We start from the raw sequence: 19,318 nt of genomic DNA, 5'->3' as shown, positions 1-19,318 counted from the left end.
TTAAAACCACTGCTGGTTTTTAAGAAAAATCACTCAGTTTCTGAATTTTCTTACCGGCTAATAACAAGTCAAAATCTTTTTGATTTTGGATGTTGGATTACGTCTTGGATCTTGATTTTGTTCAACGTCCCTCTCAACGTTTCATTAACGTTTAACCTTAGTACCCTACCCTTCCCCTCAGTTGTAATTATCATTTTATGCTACATTTAAAACCGCTGCTAGTTTTTAAGAAAAATCACTCAGTTTCTGAATTTTCTTACCGGCCAATAACAAGTCAAAATCTTTTTGATTTTGAATCTTGGATTACGTCTTAGAGATGAGATGATGTTGTGTCGTGTGTGAATTTTAACTCAAAGGTTCGCTTGTTTCAAAAAAAGAATCAATAGCAAATTGCCATAAATCTTTCCCAGGGGTATTCAAGAAGGTATGTCCCTCAGATAAATCTTACATTAATGGCAAAATAAAAGGGCTAATCCATTTGAAACTAAAAAAATTTTCGCCTTGGAAAGAAAGATGATGCCGTAGCCCTCCGTAAACATATAAAGAACGGAATACATCGGGCTGGTTCTCGTTATGTTAAGGCTAATTTTGCCCCATTCCTCCCAAAATTTCTGTTACTTGTATTAAACTACTTGGGGTGATAATTACTGCTGACTTGAAGTGGGGTGTCCATGTTCAGAACATCCTCAAACAAGCCTCCCCCTCGATTTGCTTCAGAGTATATTTGTAAGATACATATTGCTTCAGAGCATATTTATAGTGTTAAAGATATCCCAAAACGAGCTCTTAGAATCATAAATGGTGAAGAGAAGGTTCCCCATAATTTTCTACTAGGCAGGTTGGAACTCACCACGTTGGCTGCGAGAAGGAATCTAGTCTGCCTCTGTTTCGATACCCTGTCTGTTTTCCGATGTATATGAGGACAGTGACCCCCCCCTCCTCAATACCAATCTCTTTAAGCTACAAGTTTGACTTTTTGCCCCAATTACTTAGAAATGACTCATAAAACACCAGGGCCGTTTAATAAGAATTAAATAAATAAAAAAAATATTTTAACTGAAAGTAAGGAGCGACATTAAAACTTAAAACGAACAGAAATTACTCCGTATACAAAAGGGGATGTTCCCTCCTCAACATCCCGCTCTTTACGCTAAAGTTTGACTCTTTCTCTCCACTCTAATTCTTAAAACACTAAAAGACTTTTGCGTGAAGAGCGGGGTGTTGAAGAAGGAACAGCCCCTTTCATATACGGAGTAATTTCTGTTTAATGTCGCTCCTTACTTTCAGTTAAAAAAATTTTTTTTTAATTTCTGAACGTTTTTAAATTAAATGACGTCTTGATTTTGTCTCTCCGCACAAGAATAATTAAAACGAAATTTGCATATTCATTTTTTTCTCTCATAGTTTTGATCGGACAATTTTTAGAAAAAAGGAGTGGGGGATGAGGCCTAGTTACCCTCCAGTTTTCGGCTACTTAAAAAGGTAACTAGAACTTTTAATTTCTTACAAACGTCTTTATTAGTAAAAATATATGTAACTTACGAATTAACTTACATAACGAACTTCTATATTCGTATGTTTTTACTGCCTATATGAGGGGGTTCGCCCCCTCGTGAATACCTCGCTCTTCACACTAAAGCTTAGATTTTGTCCCAATTCCTTAAGAATGGCTACTGAATGACAAAGGCCGTAGAATAAATAGTTGAAATTACAAAAAAATACTTCAGCGTAAAGAGCGAGGTATTAGGAGGAAGCGAATCCCTCAAGTGCGTAATAATGTCTGTTCGTTTTAAGTTTCAATGCTGCTCCTTAATTTCAGTTGAAAAAGTTTTTCATATCTTTTTTTTAATGCTGGAAAATTCTGTTGCCCCCTTCATGGAAATTCTCTTCCCCCATGACAAAATTCCTCCATGGAAATTCCCCTCCTCTCAACGCCTCCCCCCTCCCCCAACCAAAAAATTCAGCTGAAAACGTGTGTACACTTCCCAATAAACATTAGTATATGTAAACACTGGTCAAAGTTTGTAACTTGCAGCCCCTCTCACGAGGACTGTGGGGGAGTAAGTCGTCCCCAAAGACACAGTTATTAGGTTTTTAGACTATATTGAATATAATGGCTGTCTCAGAACTTTGATCCGGTGAGTTTGGGGGAAAATGAGCGTGGGAGGGGGCCTAGGTGCCCTCAATTTTTTTGGTCACTTAAAAAGGGCACTAGAACTTTTAATCTCCGTCAGAATGAGCCGTCTCGTAACATTCTAGGACGACTGGGTCGATGCGATCACCCCTGGGAAAAAAACAAACAAAAACACAAACAAACAAATAAACACGCATCCGTGATCTGTCTTGTGGCAAAAAATACAAAATTCCACATTTTTGTAGATAGGAGCTTGAAACTTCTACTGTGGGGTTCTCTTATACGCTGAATCTGATGGTATGATTTTCGTTAAGATTCTGTCACTTTTAAGGGGTGTTCCCCTATTTTATAAAATAGGGCAAATTTTCTCAGGCTTGTAACTTTTGATGGGCAAGACCACTTTTGACGTATCCATTGTTATCAAAACTCTATTTCTTAGACTTGGGTTACTATTGAGCCGCATTGCTCTTTACTTACATTTCTATACAACGAACTGTTTTGACAATTGGCAAGTTGTGTAAGTCAGATCCCTTGCCCGTGGGGCTGAAGAGAATTATGCCATCCCTGGAAGCATACTTATTTTAGCTCTGAACTATTTTGAACAAAATGGCTATCTCAAAATTTTGATCAGATTTTCTCAAAATTTTGATCAAAATATTTATCCTATCTTTGGAGGAAAAGCAGCTAAGAAGGGCGTGAGATATCGGCTAGCTACTCTAGGATCCCTTTTAAATATTAAGAAGGGCACTAGAACTTTCAATTTCCGATCGAATGAACCGCCTTCAAAGACTATATGACTTATTTAGTGCCTCTGAGAAAAAGTAATAATAAACAATTAACACATTGAAAACTTGTGGATCCTTACTATAGGCAACGCTTTAGTGCTGCCTCTTAGTTAAAATCGTTTGACAAAAAAAAAAACAAAGATAAATAAAAGAAAAGCAGAAGGGAGCAAAAATTCGAAAGAAGAGATAAAGCTTTCTTATCATTGCGCTATAGAATCAATTCAAATTTTTACCATAATGAAGTCTATGGGTATGTTGAACCAGAGATGAAGAAGAGGAGACAGTTGCAAACGCTCAAGGAAATGACATTCTCGATGGGCATTAGGCCTTACCTATAAATTTCCTTTCGTAATAAACTTCAACTATTTCCACTAATCAAAATAATATTTATCATCTCTGAATCAGCTTCAACCGAAAGTTGTTTGCACTAAAACGTCGTTATTTCAAGACACGTTTTTAAATTTCAGCTATTTTTGACTGTAGTTTGCTCTTTATCAGATTGCTAAAGGGGCTGACAGGGCTAACGCCAAAAAGTAGGGATTTCAGATCATGTTGATTTGCATGGTACCTTTTTAATGCTTCCCAGCATTTCTACTCAAAAATTCTGACAGGAAGTTTTATTTTTGTTGGTATATTTCACTTTATGATAGAGTTATCAAGATGAATTTATAAACGCACGTAGTTATGACCAAGAGCTTTACAATGAGTCATTAAAAATATCTCTACCATGTTGCTGTAGACTTCTACTTCTGCTACTCAGCCTACGTTTTATGAAATTTACTTTGGAATAGGAGGGAGAGCAAACAAGAGGGAGGAATGTAAATCTCAGGTTTAAGTTTTTCGACCATGAAGATTAAGCCACTCAAGATTTGGAATTACCATTTTGGTACTATGTGACATTGTTACAAAGACAAAATTACAAAACCACGTAAATTATAAAAATTATCCTTTAAATGAGACCTGAAACACAGTAGATGACAGTAGATGACAGTAGATGATATATTAAGAGGATAGATATATTAAATATTAAGAGGGTTGGGAACGGACTACAAAGAAAAGGAGGAGGCATTGTAAATCTAGATTTTAACCGTAGAGAATATAATAGTACCATTTTCATTCTTCTCAACCTTTACATTCCGGAAATGGTACCCAGGGTGAAATTTTCGAGTGCCATACGGCGCTCTATGAGGCCGTTATCATTTCAAATTTATAAACATCGATTAGATATAGAAAGATATTTAAATAAGCAGCTCCCTTTAATATTCCAATGCCCAGTTACTGACGAAGAAAAAAAACAATAAAAGAAAAAAAAGAGGGCACATCAGTGCTACCCATGCTAAAAAGTAATTTTCCTTCTTCCTCAAGATGAGGGGCTGTAAGTTTTCCATTCCAGGTTTTCACCAATGGCAATTCCAATGGTGGGCTTTTTATTTCGATCCGACACCCTATTCGAGGGATTTTAGGCTATTTTTCAAAATTCCTGTAGATCTGTTTTCAGAATATTTTACTATTAAGATTAATCAAAATAATAACTACTATTTTTCAATCAATTACGAATATATTTTTTCGCACTAGACAGTCCGTAATAGAACTGAATTTTAAGCTGTTGGACCATATGGACCATAGCTCACTCTTTACTAGGTCTCAGCTATTCCTTCAGCTATGATTGGAAATTATTTCAAGGTACTTATGATTAGATTGTATGTGCCACTAAAATAAAACTGATTTTGATTTTATTTTTAATAAAATCAAAGCGGATGGACATTATTTTTTGGCATTTATACAGTCTGCCTGAAGACATTTTTGCTGCTTTTTCCCTCCTCGGTCTTAAAATACTTTCTATGCACAAAAACAATGTGGCAACTCTGCTTGTAGTTACGGCAGCATCATCTTAGGGTACCTGTTCGATTAATTATGCATTTATTGAGCCACTATCAAATAGTATAAGGGCTCAAAATTATCTTTATTTGACTAATTTCTAATTTATAGGCTTTGCTTTTTATTCGCTGTCCTCTTGTTATCACAACCAAAGAAACGAAAGCTTAGTCAACAGCTACCCAGACTACCTAATCGATCCTTGTCCAGAGACAACTCATCGTTGGACAGCTGAAACGTTTCCATTCCATTCTAATGGGTTTTCTTCCCCAGAAGCAACACTTCGAGTTGTCAACTTTTTTCAACAAATTAATAAGGATTTTAACGAGTTCAAAAAACACATGGTAAGATGGTTATGAATTCAGTAGGCTTGGAGCTTTATCTTTGCACCCTAGAGGCTGGTAACTGGTCCCTAATGAACAAGAAGCTATAATTTAGGCAAGACAACTAATATCTAAAGAGAAATGCGAATAGTTGGGGAAAACAGAAACGTTGTGACTAGTAAAGTTAATAGGGGCTTTATGTGTGGGCTTCCCTGGAATCTTGGGGCTTAGTTAAAGTCTTTTTCTTATTTATAAATCCCTCACAATTTGCCAAATCCAAGGGTATGCATTGTTCAAGAGTGTCAAAAATTTCACAGAAGTAAATTTTAACTTCAAGATACGAGGTTTTCAAAGACTAGTACCTCCAAACCTATATCCCTCATTGCAGCTAATACTGGACCAAAAACACTTACCTTAAAAATGCCATATATAAATGATTTCAAAGGATTTCCTAAATACGCACATACAAACTTTCCATAATCCATCAGCAATGTGAAAAGAGATATCGCCAGATCCAAAATATGTAGGTAATAATACCAACAGTAATAAAAGAAAATTCAAATAAAAACATTAAATATATTTACTTTGCTTCAGGATGGCGAACGTAGTTCATTTACGCAACAAGCGTTACACCGGAGCTACCGTTTTCAGAAACTGGACCGGCATGCCTTAAATTTGAACCGCGAGTTGAGTAAAATTTCGGTTTTGGAGGGGAAAATTTTTATAATTCTTTCACTAGCCAGTTCTTTAAATCTTTCGAAAATGACTTCTCTTTTAGATAGAATTAAATCGATGATTTTTATAAATATGCAAATTTTTGCTGCAGTTTCAGCTTTTAGAAGCTGAATTGGGATATATATGCACAAAGATAATGTCTAGAACAAAGTTCTTACGTTGATATGCTGAACTACTCCCGATGTGCTTTTTAGTCAGTCTGGTAAAGATTGTTTATGAATTTAGCAGTTAGTTATGTTGTAGGGGGAATAATTACTTTTCAAACAAACCTACATAGAGAAGACAGCCCATTTCCGTTCATTCCGTTCATGTTTAAGAATAAAACACTTTGTCTAGGTGAACCGAATTTTTGGAGATTTTTAGGAGTTGATTTTTGATTTAATTTATAAATATTTTATTTATATAGCTCAACTATTTTCTTTGAAATATTAAGGAAAGATTAGCCCTTTTCAAACCTACTTTGATTAGCCCTAATACGTTCATTTGTTGGCTTAGCCAAAAAAATTATTGTACGAGCAACACTTTTTTTTGTTTCTCGGCCAATTAAGTGCTGTAGTTGTCAACTCCTCAACACCTTTAAAATGGTATTCTGGAAGACATTTTTTTATTTATTTACAACCTCCTTAAAACAGTCATTGCCACACGCTGTAAAAAGAATTTGCTACAAAAATAAATTACGATTGATAAAAGGAAAACTTCAGTAAATAAATAAAGAGAAGAAGAAATTATTTACTTTTATAAATGTATTGCAATGTTAATCAATGTGGCATTATCCTATTTATTTTTAAACGTTCAGATTAGTTAATCAGAATAGGGTTCGGAATGCTTTTTTGTTACAGTCTGGTTTTATTTGAACCGAAATCTTCAGTTATAAATCTGTCTGCAGAGACCCCCCCCCCCCGGGAGCAAAAAGCTATTGGAACATTTGGGATAGGCGGCCCTACGTATGGCCCTCCTTATAAAATGATTTTTTTTTCGTGTTCAATCGACAAGAGCCTTGAACAATGAGTGGAAATTGCGCTTTGCATCATTCGCACCTAAATTTGCGTCACCAAGCAAATTAGTAGACTACGACCCGCTAAGTAAGAAGTAAGTATACAGTATTAAGAGGACAGATACTGCTAATCTTTTTTTTTCTGCCAGAACTCCTTGATGTTTCGTTGGACTCGGTGTTGCTTAGGTTCTCACACAGAGGTAGAGGGGCATCGTATTTTCAGCTGTATAAAATCTACAGCTTTCGTCCTGCATCATGGAAATCTGGGCCAAAGATCATTCACCGTATTTGTCCTCTTCAGAAGAATATTTAACACCACTGACAGTCTTTCAACTTTCTATCATAATACAAAATATATATTTAATGGACTAAAAGAGGAAAAACTTTTGGGCTGACAAAAGTGATGTTAAAGTCTTCGAATTTTCACATCTTCTAAAGTATCTTCAAACTGCACTGAATCAAGCAAATCTCGCTCACATGACATAAAAAAGAATGCTTGCAAGAGATCATCTCATATTGTGGTTCTTGATCTAATCTTAATGAGCTTCAGTTTGCTGAAGGATATTTCACAGCTGACTTGAGAAACAGAAAGTTTCAGCAGATATTTGTAGGCTATAAAAACTGAAGCGTAACCAGATGTGCACAGATTGAGCCATAATAGCAGCCGATACGTGTAAATTATTCAGTTGTTGCACGAACTGTAGGAACTTGAATATCGCCTGTAGGCCTCTCCACATTCAGCTTAAAGTTCAATTCTATCCTCATATTCTGCACTGGGCCTATGAGGCTATTTTTATGACCGTGTTAATACTTTCGTCGTAAACTGAAGCAAAGCATTTCAGCTCTGACCTCAGTTCGTCATAAGAAACCTTCGCTATCTCTGCAACGTTTCGAAAGGCAGACTCTGACATTTCACCTCGGTAGACAGGCTGAAAATGGGGGACTGCAAGTAATATTCGTCGGAAATAAGCTGTTTGTTGCCTGAAAATCTTTATTTCAGGCTAGTTGTTATTTGGTCAATTACTAACCTGAGCACTTGACTCGAAGTCGCAGTTCCAAATCTTCAGGTCCGAGAATCTTTTGTTGTTCTTCCCACCATGTACTTTTTCTCGGCATCTCGACAAGCTGGTAGCACTTAGCTAATTTCAAAGTCTAATGAAGTGGTCTTTAGAAGGCCCTGAATCTTTGACACGAACCAGGAGGCGTTTTCTTTGAAGCTTTCGAAGAAAATAATCTCTAGATCCTTTCGTTCTCTGTCAACCATGTTCAAGGCCGTCAAAAATGTCAATACTTTTGACAGGAGATACCTTGAAATAGGGCCAATGACTTCAGATATTGCAAGTAACAAGTAAGCGCTTAGGATTGTTTTGTACTCCATAAGCTTACTCGGCAGTGAGTCGGCTTCAGATTCCGTTTTCTAATTGAAAGAATTGCTTTTATGAGGATAAAACGTGCACTGTGTCTAAATCGTCACCGGAAAACATCCAAATAAGCTACTTCTCTTCTTCTCACCAGCGAGTTTCACCGATTTTCTGTAACCATTTTAACTTCGACTATCCTTCTTTCTCGTTCTATACTTGTTATCGCCACTGGTCCATTGGTTTTGTGCGACTCATCAAAGAAACTTGAAATTTAGTTCATGGGGCTTAAGAGTAAAATTGTCTGTTTTGAGTCTTTTCTAGCCTCGGAAAGTTCTTTTCTTCTTGACAGTCTCAGTTTTTCCGCACCTCCCTTAACTTTTCCATCAGTCACTGTTCATTTTCCCAAAATTTTAAAAATGATGAAAGCAATAGCCAAAATGCTACACTTTTTCTAAGCTAAAATCCTTTTACTTAGGAAATTTCCCCTTTACTTACGAAATACTTCCTAACCGAACTCCTTGACGCTCCAGTATGTACTGGCTCTCTTACTACCTTGTAACGGAATGGGCACACAATAACAAACAAAAATCCAACCTGAGTCAAGTGACAACCTCCAGGTTATATTTTATTAGATTCCAGCCCAAGAATGAACCTGTTTGACAGCAGCATCTGTCCCTTCCTAGGGCAGGATGCCGGAATCTACGCTAAATCTTTACGAGGGCGAATGATAACGCAGTTGAAAAATTTGTCAAGCGTAATTTATCGTCGTAGATCATGTCGACTGCACTGTTGTATTTAGAAAAAAATGAGTGACTGGCTTGAAGTGGCCCAAAACTGACTAGCCAAGGTTTCAATTGCCCTATTGGCCCCTGTTTCAGTCTGCCTTTGTTTGTCTCCAGAGTCACTGATAGTAACATTATAGAAAAGTTTACTGTTTATTTAACAGTGAAAAAGGGGCGCTAAAGATAAAAAAAATATTGGAAGGCAATACCACGCGTACGAGATTACTAACTAAGATTGTCAGTCTTCATATTACTTAAGTCAACATATAATTAAGTTTCAACAACAATTAAGTTTCATATAACAGTGGAAGTCAACAACAAGAAATTTTAGAGTATCAATATTTGGCGTAATCTTTAACATAAGCAATTAGATAATTTATTTTTATTTATTACTTCACTAGACACCACTCGGAGATAAAGGTAATAGAAAATAGAAAGAGGAGAATGTTCAGTGCGGAAGAATCTGAATCTACAAATCAAATTTTCAGAAGACAAACAAGTGTGGGTATAAAAGCTCATTAATGGCAAGGGCACCTGTGGGCATCTTAAAACCTTGAAAAAAGTTTCCAGGTTTTAGTGTTGGACTAGTCCAGGGGATCCTAAAAGAAGTTTGGTAGCTTAAACACTTTTGAAATGGAAGAACTCGGTCTCTTTCCCTTTCTATAAGAAAAACGATAAAACCAAGTGCTACATGTAATAGACACTGTTGCATTTACCATCGAAAATAGATATATTGTGGAAGTATTTCGGGTAATATTATTGAACTATTGTGATAAAGTTTACTCGTGAGCAACTTTATTTCATAAAAATAAATGTTTTCAAAGATGTAGTGTTTTGAAGGTTCGAAGTGGCATTACCTGTTTTCTTACATTTTGTGTTCGGTTTCTTGCAAGCTATTTAGTCAAAATTGTTTTTAATGAACATAAAAAATGTTCGTAATTTCAAGCTACAAAGAACTTTTGATGCTAAAATATGATATTAAAAACTTCTTAAACAAATTTAAATTGTTTCTCAAGTTTCTAAATATGATTCTACTCCCCAATAATTCACTATAGTAATTACAGATAGCTTAAATAGAGCACATAGTCTACAGCACCATATTACACGCTATTTAGCCGCTAATGAACACACAGAAATAGCTCTAAGGAAAATTTCGAAGGAATAATTGAGCAAAATCTTCAGCTATGTGGGATAAAACAAATTTGGCTACACAACTGAAGACACAAAAAAATTGCTTCTCTTATATTAAATTGTTTCTATTAGCATTAAAGCAACATATGACATTTTCGGCATTAAAATTTTACGACATATATTTGGCATTGTTTCTATTCTTTTAGAGTCTTGACATGTGTGAGGATTTTTCTCTCCGATCATTGGATCAACTTCAATCCCATATTCTAGGACTGGTAAGTAGACAATTTTTTTCCACATTTAATTCTTAGAAAAACTGAACAAAGGGATAAATGTTTCTGCCTAACTCTATGAAAAAAAAAAAAAAAGAAATCATACGGACTATGGACTTTGGAGAAATGAAATTGAAATCAACAACTAAATAAACATGAGCGCACTGAGTGCCCAATCTAAAATCTCTTTACAGACGACATGAAGCAACAAGAATGAGTGTCCTCTAAGGTTTAATGATAACAACTAAACAAAAGACACATCTATAAACATGAAATTTTCACTAGCAGCAAACTTAAAACTGTCTTGAATGAGCAATTATTCATAAAGAGATGTTGATCATCTTCATCATCGGGAAGTTAATAAAAAAATCATTTACGAGAATTGTCAAATCACAATCAGAACGTTTTTTCCAAATACACTTGTAAATCATACACGAATCGAACAAAGTTATTTATTTATTTTTTGAAGATTGTATCAAATAAACTAGCCTTGATTTCCCTATGTTGAAGCTGGGTAGTAATTCTAATGAACGGTAACCACAGTCTCTTTTCCTTCAGTCGGATAGTCTGTTAGAGCGTTTCCAGCACTAAATTTCATCGGTCACTAGAACTAAATAATCTTCTAAGCTTGTTTCGGTGGGAAACAGTAATTAATTGAGTCACGCTCTCTTTTATTACTTGAATCTGCCATTTTGAATCAACCCCTGAAAGGTGTCAAGGCAAAGGGTAACGGGGTAAGGAATATAAAAACAGTTTCAGGTCATGTTTTTTTCGGGGGGTAGGACCTCTTTGACAAGCTTTCAACTTATTGGAACATACTATCACTTTTTGAATCTAGATTACAACTCGGTAAATGTAGTTTGACAGAGACGCCGTAGTCCTCTCTTTTGTTAAGGGATTGTCATCGGTAGCATTTCCAATGCAAAACTTTAACACTTCCAGGAATAACGAAACTTTCATACACTATTTTAGACTGTATGGAACACTATTAACGACCTGTTTGGACAGTATTTGGACAGTATTAAAAAACAACAGTCTGTTGAAATGTTGGGGAACATTTTCCTTTGCTATCTGAAACGGCGATAGTAATAAAAAAAATTGCTTGAATGAACTCTCTATGGATTTATAATGCTTTTTGTTTGAAGCAAAGACCTTTGAAATTCCTTTCAGATTTTTTGCGAGGAGGGAAACGCTCGGAAATACCAAAACATTGCTACCAACGAATAATTGCTGCTAGTGGGCAACCTGGAGCTAGTAAGCAACTTCCTTAAGTTTTATATATTGGGCAATTTTTCCACATTTATAATTTTACTTTCCTTAATGGCCTATATTTTTTTTGTCTTTCTCTAAAGTTTTTTTGTTCTGCTTCATTATGCTTGACTTTTTTTTTTTATTTTATCAAATAGCTTATGCAGCAAAGTTATTTCAGAGTCATGATTTTCCAAGAATTTCATGAAAACATCGTTTAGTAGAACTAGAGGTGCTTAATAAAAATCTACTATCTTCTTTGGACTGTAGTATAATACCCCCTCCTCCTTCCTTCTCCAGTTTCAATGACACAAAAGTGGTATTTCCACTACTCTGAACTTTTAAGAGTACAAAGAGATTTAGGGTAACAAATTCTTTTTAGTATTTTTTTTTTTTTTTTTTTTTTAGAAGCAGTTCCATCTGACAAATTCCCTTATATTGGCCATTGCACACCTGAAATTTCTTTACCGAGATTCCGACATAGAGGCAACTTCGTGTACAGATGGATACCCCCAGTTAAAATATCGTTTATTGACATTTAAGTAAGTGCCAGCAGGAACAACCTGATACAGTATGAATGTATATATATATGTATATATATATATATATATATATATATATATATATATATATATATATATATATATATATATATATATATATATATGTAAATACATTGAGTATGTATTTATGTGTTAATTTATTTAATTATTTTTTCAAGAAAACGGCTCTATGTTCTTATAAGAAAGTTGGTATCCTGGATTTTTTTGGCCTAAAAATAGATCTGTATAGGTCAGAAGTTTGAGAAAATTCATTAAGAGTCTTGATTTTGGTAGAAATATTCATGTCAGTGACGTCATATTTATGAATTCATTCGAAGAACATAGATCCGTCATATTGGCCTCAGTAGTAGTTGCATCGTTTTTAGTGTTTATGATACAGGCAAAATTACACAAGAAATAAATTATGGACAAGAAAAATCATATGATTGACGCCATATTTATGAGTGAATATGGCTCAGTATAATATTTAATTATCATTGTTCTTAGTTCCGAAATATGTGTCGTATGGAAAATTCAAAAGAAGTTTTATTTTCTATCAGGTTAAATCCACTTATATCATAAAAAGAGAGATAAAACAGAATAAATACCAGTAAACTTACAGTTTTCAATGCAACAAAATAAACTTGACGAAATTGAATTACCGGAGTTAAATCTATGACATGTGAAACATTTTAGAAGCAACATGGATTAGTATTTTTTAGCTTTAAAGTTTGCATTCTAAATTAGGTTTCTTTTTTATGTTTTGCTTGTGTTGTGCTGAGGACATCCCTTGGACATACGGCCAAAATTTTCATTTAAAGTTGCATTTTACTGTCTTATACAAAAATTTCCTTATTGTTCAACTGTTGTTTAACTTTCTCTCTCTCTCTGTCCGAGAAGAGAAAGCAGCATAAGCTGATCAGACAAAGAATTTCTATTCTCTTCGTGATCGAATAAACTCTGCAGCTATTAAATCTGAGCTACGCATTGTGGCCTTGTGTTATAATGCCTAATAAAATGTGAATTTTTAGTCTTTTGGCTATTTTAATTTGAAGCTTTAATCTCTTTTTTTAGAGAAAATGCAGTTTGAGTGTTTTTCTTTTTTTTTAGGTTGTCAGAATCCTTGACTAAGTTATTATGTATTGAGACGCTACGAACAAAATTGGAACCAGAAACAAAAGGTGAGATATATCGCCATCTATCTTCAAGAAGTATTCTACGATTTCATGAATGTTCACCTAGGCAAATGAGGGATTGTGTAGTTGCGACCTTTATTAGTAAGGTATTAAATGTATTCCAGTCTGGTATAAGGCTTGAATCTCTTGAAAACGAGTGATAGAGCATGTTGTTTTAGGTACAAGAAGGGCCAGATTTAAGCTAAGGCTGGAATTGTCACACAATGAATTTTTCATGTTCCAACTAGGAGTTTGAACTTTAAAGAACAAAAACTAAGAAATGATGTAATAGCAACGGACAGTAAAAAGTATATATAAAAATATATAAAGATATCGCCAATTTTCATTTTTCAATGAAAAGGATGGAAAAACCTAACAGGTATATATATAATAAATAAAAATAAAAGGGAGAAGGAACGTAGAAAGAGTTAAAGAACTTTAAAACCACAAGAAGAAAAGATGCGCTCTTTGTGCTCATACCTGTGTGCTATCAAACATTTACTTAAATAAGAGTACAACCTTTTATGATCGCTGAGCATCAAGAATTAATAGTCACAAGCAAACCCAGCATCCCCAGAAAAGCCAAGATCAGGCACAATTAGAAACAGTAAGCATAGAAATCAAACAAAAACCAAATTATTTCCTATTTAAGGAAAATGTAACTAACCAATAAATAAAAGAATTAATAGTTAAAAAGGATAAATATCCCGCTAAAGATTATAAAAGAAAGGCTCCACACAAAGATCTGACTAGCTTATATGGGTTTCTTCGCTGTGATATTTCTTAACTCTTTAAAAAAAATTTAGGTAGGAAAGCTTTAAAACTAAAATTATATCGTAGCCATTGAAGTCTATTTTAAAGTTCATATGACTATTTTTCTTTTAATAATTGCAAGTCCACACACTAGAAAAAATAGCATCAAAGCCAATAAAAATAGTTGCCAAACCATTAAAAACTACTATGGATTGATTTTTGTATAAGGAAAAAAAAAACATTACTGAGTGATTTTCCTTCCTTTATTGTCCTTATACTCCATAATTATTACCCTGGTTATATGTTCCATTGTAATTCAGATATTTTAAACGTTCAAACTTGCTTACACTTTTTGATTTCCATTTTTGAGGAAAAACCAAGTATCATTTGTCAGCGTATTCTTAGCGTGGGACCTCTTTAGAGCAGTGCTACCCTCAAATTTGTATTCAATAATTTTAGAAATTCTATAATATCAATTTTTGTAGAGAATAAAACTCATTTGTGAAGTGGATAGGCTACTCACCGTTTCTTCAACATATAATGAACAACCAGAAGCCTTTCCTATCATCATCATAAAACGAATATACTTTTAAGTAATCTGAACTTTTTTCTACTTTTGTTTAACAGGTCTCTACCGTATTTGTCAGTACTTATAAATGCTTACACTTACACAGAAATAAATCTTCTTATTTCAACTTACAATCCTTCTTGTAACTATCTTTGTAAGAGTACATGCATTCAACTCTACAAAAAGCAATGTCAAAATAGTGTTGAAATTAGATCCTGGGAACCGAAATCACAGGACTGAAGCAAGGTTATTGGTATTTAGCATTGACGAGATTGTTGTTTCTTTAGGTAGAGAAAAATATAATTTTTTTTTCCTAGCATCTCAATGCTCTACGACAAATTGCAAATGAAAGACTGAAAGACCCTCTGATTCTGAGGTTCTTACATTTTTAGATTATTAAATTCTTAGATTTAATCAAACATTATATCAACCTTAGAAAAAAATAGCGTAGTTTGACGTAAATTTCAGTATTTCGATTAGGGAGGGGGAGGAGGGGCTCTAATTTCAGGGGTCTGTGGGGTATGGGATATTCTTCGGGGCAAATAGAGGTTTCTTGGGTCCTCCCCATGGAAAATTTTGCATATCTATTTTCGCACACTCACCATACCTTACCTTATCAAACTTCAAATAAAATTAGTGCAATCGTAAACTTTGCCGTATCGATTTGAATTTAATCGAAAGTTAATTCAAAATTTAGTTCTTAACCTAGCCCAGTTCCATGTTTTGAAATAAAAAGATTAACACTTAACCAGACCAAACAAAGCCAAAGGCATAACCTAACACAAATCCAAGACCAAACATAACCAAGCACATAGCCAAAGATTAACCCATAACCAATTACCATTATTAGGTTTATTTAATAAATTATGATAGTTCCAAATCATTGGGTTGGCGACTGCCTACCTGCCTCCCCCAAGTGACGGCTAGCCCAACACTATTTTTAGAGACTTAGAGACGGTTTTAAATTCTGTCTGAACTTAACATAAGCTAGAATATCTTGCATATAAGAGAAAAGGCCTATTACTATAATTCATTTTGACTTTTCTACTGCCATTTTTACAACCTGAGAGACCTCTTTAACGGTATATCTGAACTTGCCTTGGCACTCTTTTGTAATAATCTCCTTTAGAAACTTAAAGTCAATTGAGAATGATAAGACAATAAGAAGCAGAAAAGCGACAATAGGGAAGGGAAGAAATCAAAGAGAAAAACACCATTTTTCAGGCTGACAAACCTTTGACTAGTATATCTATAAAGAATGTTTGGCTCACCATGACACTCAGATTTTCCTCCATTGAAAGTAAACTGCAATAACTTGTTTTATCAATTAATAATGGCTTTGCTAAGACTATGAGTATCTTCCCAGTGAGTCTGGACATTCAAAGACACTCGTTTAGAATACTGTTCTTTCAAAATTGAGGGTGTATGACGATAAGTAAAAACGATAAAAAGAGATAGAAATGAGAGAGAGAGGTAGGGGAACGATTAGAAAAGAAATCACCGTTTCTACTGGCTAAAAGATCTTTTTCCAGTTAATAAAGCAAAGGGGGAACTCAACTGGAGCCTTACTTAGGATTTTATTAATCGGAAACTAAAAACATATTTCATTAATTTTGTATTTTATTTTTACAAGCTGAAAGATTGGCTGAATAGATGGAAAACAAAATATGACAATTAATCAAAAACTCGACAATTTTTGTAATGTTGTCTGTTCAAAAAACTACTGTAAATGCAAGTGATTAAAGGAAGAAAAATGAGATAGAGAAATGAAAAGGATTAGAGAAGAAAAAGTGCTGTTCTCAAGGACTTAAAGACATCAATGTGTAAAGTGTGTTTCAACCATGGCAATCATTTAATTTTTTCTAATTGGAAAGTTGAAGCCATGTAGCGATAAATGTACTCAAGAAGAGGAAATAACAAGAAAGGGAGAGAGGGATGTAGTTGAAGGAGATATAGTTGAAATTGAAGGAGCCAAGTTTTTGAGCAAAGCATGGAAGGGATGGGAAAATTTGTAGCTGGAGCTGTTTCTAAATATTAATAATTTGCTCAAACTTCTGACAGATTAAAGGCTATGTTACCGTGAATGTCCATAATTGTTGGATGTCGACATTCACCGGTGAATGACAGAATTTTTTTCTCCTTGGATTTAGTCAGCGCTGCTAGTCAACTTTTTCAGTTTTAGCAAAGTTTGCTGGTACAGGTTACATTAGGTCGGGTTGCGTTAGGTTGGGTTAGTTTAAGTTTTTAACCCATTTCGAGATTTATAGCCTAACATAACTTTAACTTCTATCATAAAAGCTTGCATAAGACTGTAGAAGCTAATTAGCAAAGCTAATTGAATCCAAGCAGAAAAAAATGAGTTTCATACATTCACTCTCGAATGTCGACATTAACCAGATTTAGAACATTCACAGTAACAGCTACACGAGATGGATAAGTAACATAATTCTTCTACAGTGGCTTAAATTTCTAATAGTTACGGTGAATACAATTAATTTAGTAAAAATTGGACTTTTTTTCTTCAATTGACAACATAAACATCAATAAACTAAAATTCTTATTTAATTTTTCCTTCCGTTTAACCGTATCGCTAGCATTACCTATTTTTCAATGCTATGAACGGTCTTATCTTATTATGCTTTAACTTGAATCTACATTTTTTATGCTTTAACTTGAATCTGGTCTGGATTGGAATTTCAAAAATTTAATTTTTCACTGGTGTTTGGAGTATATTGTATATTATTACCATATGAGTGTGTATTATCATTTTCTTTGCAAGTGCATTTCTTTGGCTTTAACGAATTTATTTTTTTACGTTTTAATCCAATTCATGTATATTTTGAAATATTAAATGTGAAATAAGACAGCAGCAGGTATTTGTGTGTGGGGAAAGATGTTTCACAACGTAAAAAAGTATTTTCGGAAGTTGCAGACTCTAGGTATAGATGAAAGAGATAATTCAAAGCAAAACCCTTTAAAAATGTTGCAAAATCATTTGGCTCTATTGTATTCCTTTTGGGTCAGAAATGGAAAAAAAGACCTGAGAATTCACATAATGTCACTGAGAATTCATGAAATGCAACTGAGATTCCTCCTTATGTCACTCAATTTCTTTTTGTGGACTTGAGGTGTTACTATTTTAACAGAACTTTAATTAAAAAAAAAAAAAAAGGCATACCAAAATATGGCCGAGACCAAAATCCTGAACCTAAGATTGCCCAAAATGTAGCTGGGATTGGATGAAGTATCGCATGGACTCACAGGCAACCATGATTGGAAGGGAAACGGATATTTGACCCTCCCCCCCTAGATTTTGAAAGATACTTCTTTTTGCATCTTCTTTATAAAAGATAAACGGAAGAGCCTTGTTTATCTTATATATCCCCCCCTTAGATTTTCGTGAGGTTATGCCACTGATTGAAGCCAAATTAAGAAAAATATTAAATTTGACCTGTTGGATTTCTTAGAGAATCGACATTAGCAAGCTGTTATCCTGACTTTAAAGGTGTTTATGTCCCAGAATTGGCAAACTACTACCCCATATTAAATACCCCAGAACACCGGCTTGGTCACAGAAAGCCTGATTTTAGTGATAACATAAATAGATGCCTTAAAATACCATTTATATTTTTGTGTCTGTAAGCCAAGAGGGAGAAAATAGTCTTTCTCTAGAAAACACTTTGCCAGCATGAATAAAAAAAATCCTCAGTAGCGTTTACTTCCCCCTAGGTCTGTGCAGTTTTCTCTTCTATTCATACAGCTTTGTCGGACCATAAACTAGATTCCACAATTATTTCAAGTTCTGAAAGGAGTTCCATCTTTTTCATACGCAAAACAGTCGAATATATGGCGTATTTCTTTGGGTCTATTTAGGAGATGAGAAGTGCTGTCCCTAATGATAATTCTTCTACAATCAAAATCCTTGAAAGAGTGTTTTGACGGATGATTTTTTTTACAGATAACGGAAAATGTCACACAAACCATCGAAAAATTTTGGTATGAGGGAGGGAATTTTCTTCAGCTTAAGACAGTTTTCCCTTATATTAATACGAATTTTTCGCGCCAAAAAAGAGAGATAAAAGATATAACACTTAATCTAGTTTTTGAGAGGAGTTGAATTTTTTAGAAGTTAAATATCCATATGTAGGTAAAATTCTATAAAATATCCATCCAAAGGCCTCGCCTCTTTGCTGAAGAATGAAAGTATTATACTCTAAAATACGTTTTGTAACGGTGTGATCCGTGTTTCAAGAAATAGGTTTGCTCGTAATCTCGGCTATCGGTCTTGCAATTTCGGCTCCACTTGTCAATTCTCAGTTACACTTCTTACAATTCTTGGTAATAGCACCTAAAATTTCGGCTTCAGTTTGTGCAATCTCAGCAAGTGGTTTATGCTATCTGCGATTAGTGGTTTCGGTAGCATTTCGGTATTCCTAGGATAGCTTTTATTTTTTGCCCTTTTAATAAAGAAATCTATAAGAAAACTTTAATAATCCATGAGAAAACTAAGGGACAAAAGCACCAGTTTTGGTTGCATTTGACACAATCACAGCGACATTTTGTGCATTTTTATCTGCTTTCTTATACAATTTTGACCCAAAACGAATATCAAATACTTATATAAATTTGGCTTAAATTGA

The 19,318-nt window shown here is 34.4% G+C and overlaps 1 protein-coding gene across 1 annotated transcript; it reads left to right on the top strand.

Annotated features, from left to right (window-relative positions):
* Positions 1-3,156: 3,156 nt before the first annotated feature.
* Positions 3,157-13,728, top strand: LOC136029723 (uncharacterized). Its single transcript, XM_065708228.1, has 5 exons — positions 3,157-3,169; positions 4,909-5,138; positions 10,327-10,395; positions 12,049-12,182; positions 13,293-13,728. Exons 1-5 carry the CDS (start codon positions 3,157-3,159, stop codon positions 13,516-13,518), a joined length of 672 nt encoding a protein of 223 aa, XP_065564300.1. The 3' UTR covers positions 13,519-13,728.
* Positions 13,729-19,318: the final 5,590 nt, after the last annotated feature.

Source organism: Artemia franciscana, chromosome 7, assembly GCF_032884065.1.
Source record: "Artemia franciscana chromosome 7, ASM3288406v1, whole genome shotgun sequence".
NCBI lineage: Eukaryota > Metazoa > Arthropoda > Branchiopoda > Anostraca > Artemiidae > Artemia > Artemia franciscana.
The sequence above is the reverse complement of the archived record's forward strand: the minus strand, read 5'-3'. Positions and strand labels throughout refer to the sequence as shown.

Coding starts and splice junctions, on each gene's coding strand:
- LOC136029723 (XM_065708228.1), top strand. Junction 5,139..10,326: donor ACGAGTTCAAAAAACACATG/GTAAGATGGTTA, acceptor CTATTCTTTTAG/AGTCTTGACATGTGTGAGGA. Junction 10,396..12,048: donor AATCCCATATTCTAGGACTG/GTAAGTAGACAA, acceptor TTTTTTTTTTAG/AAGCAGTTCCATCTGACAAA.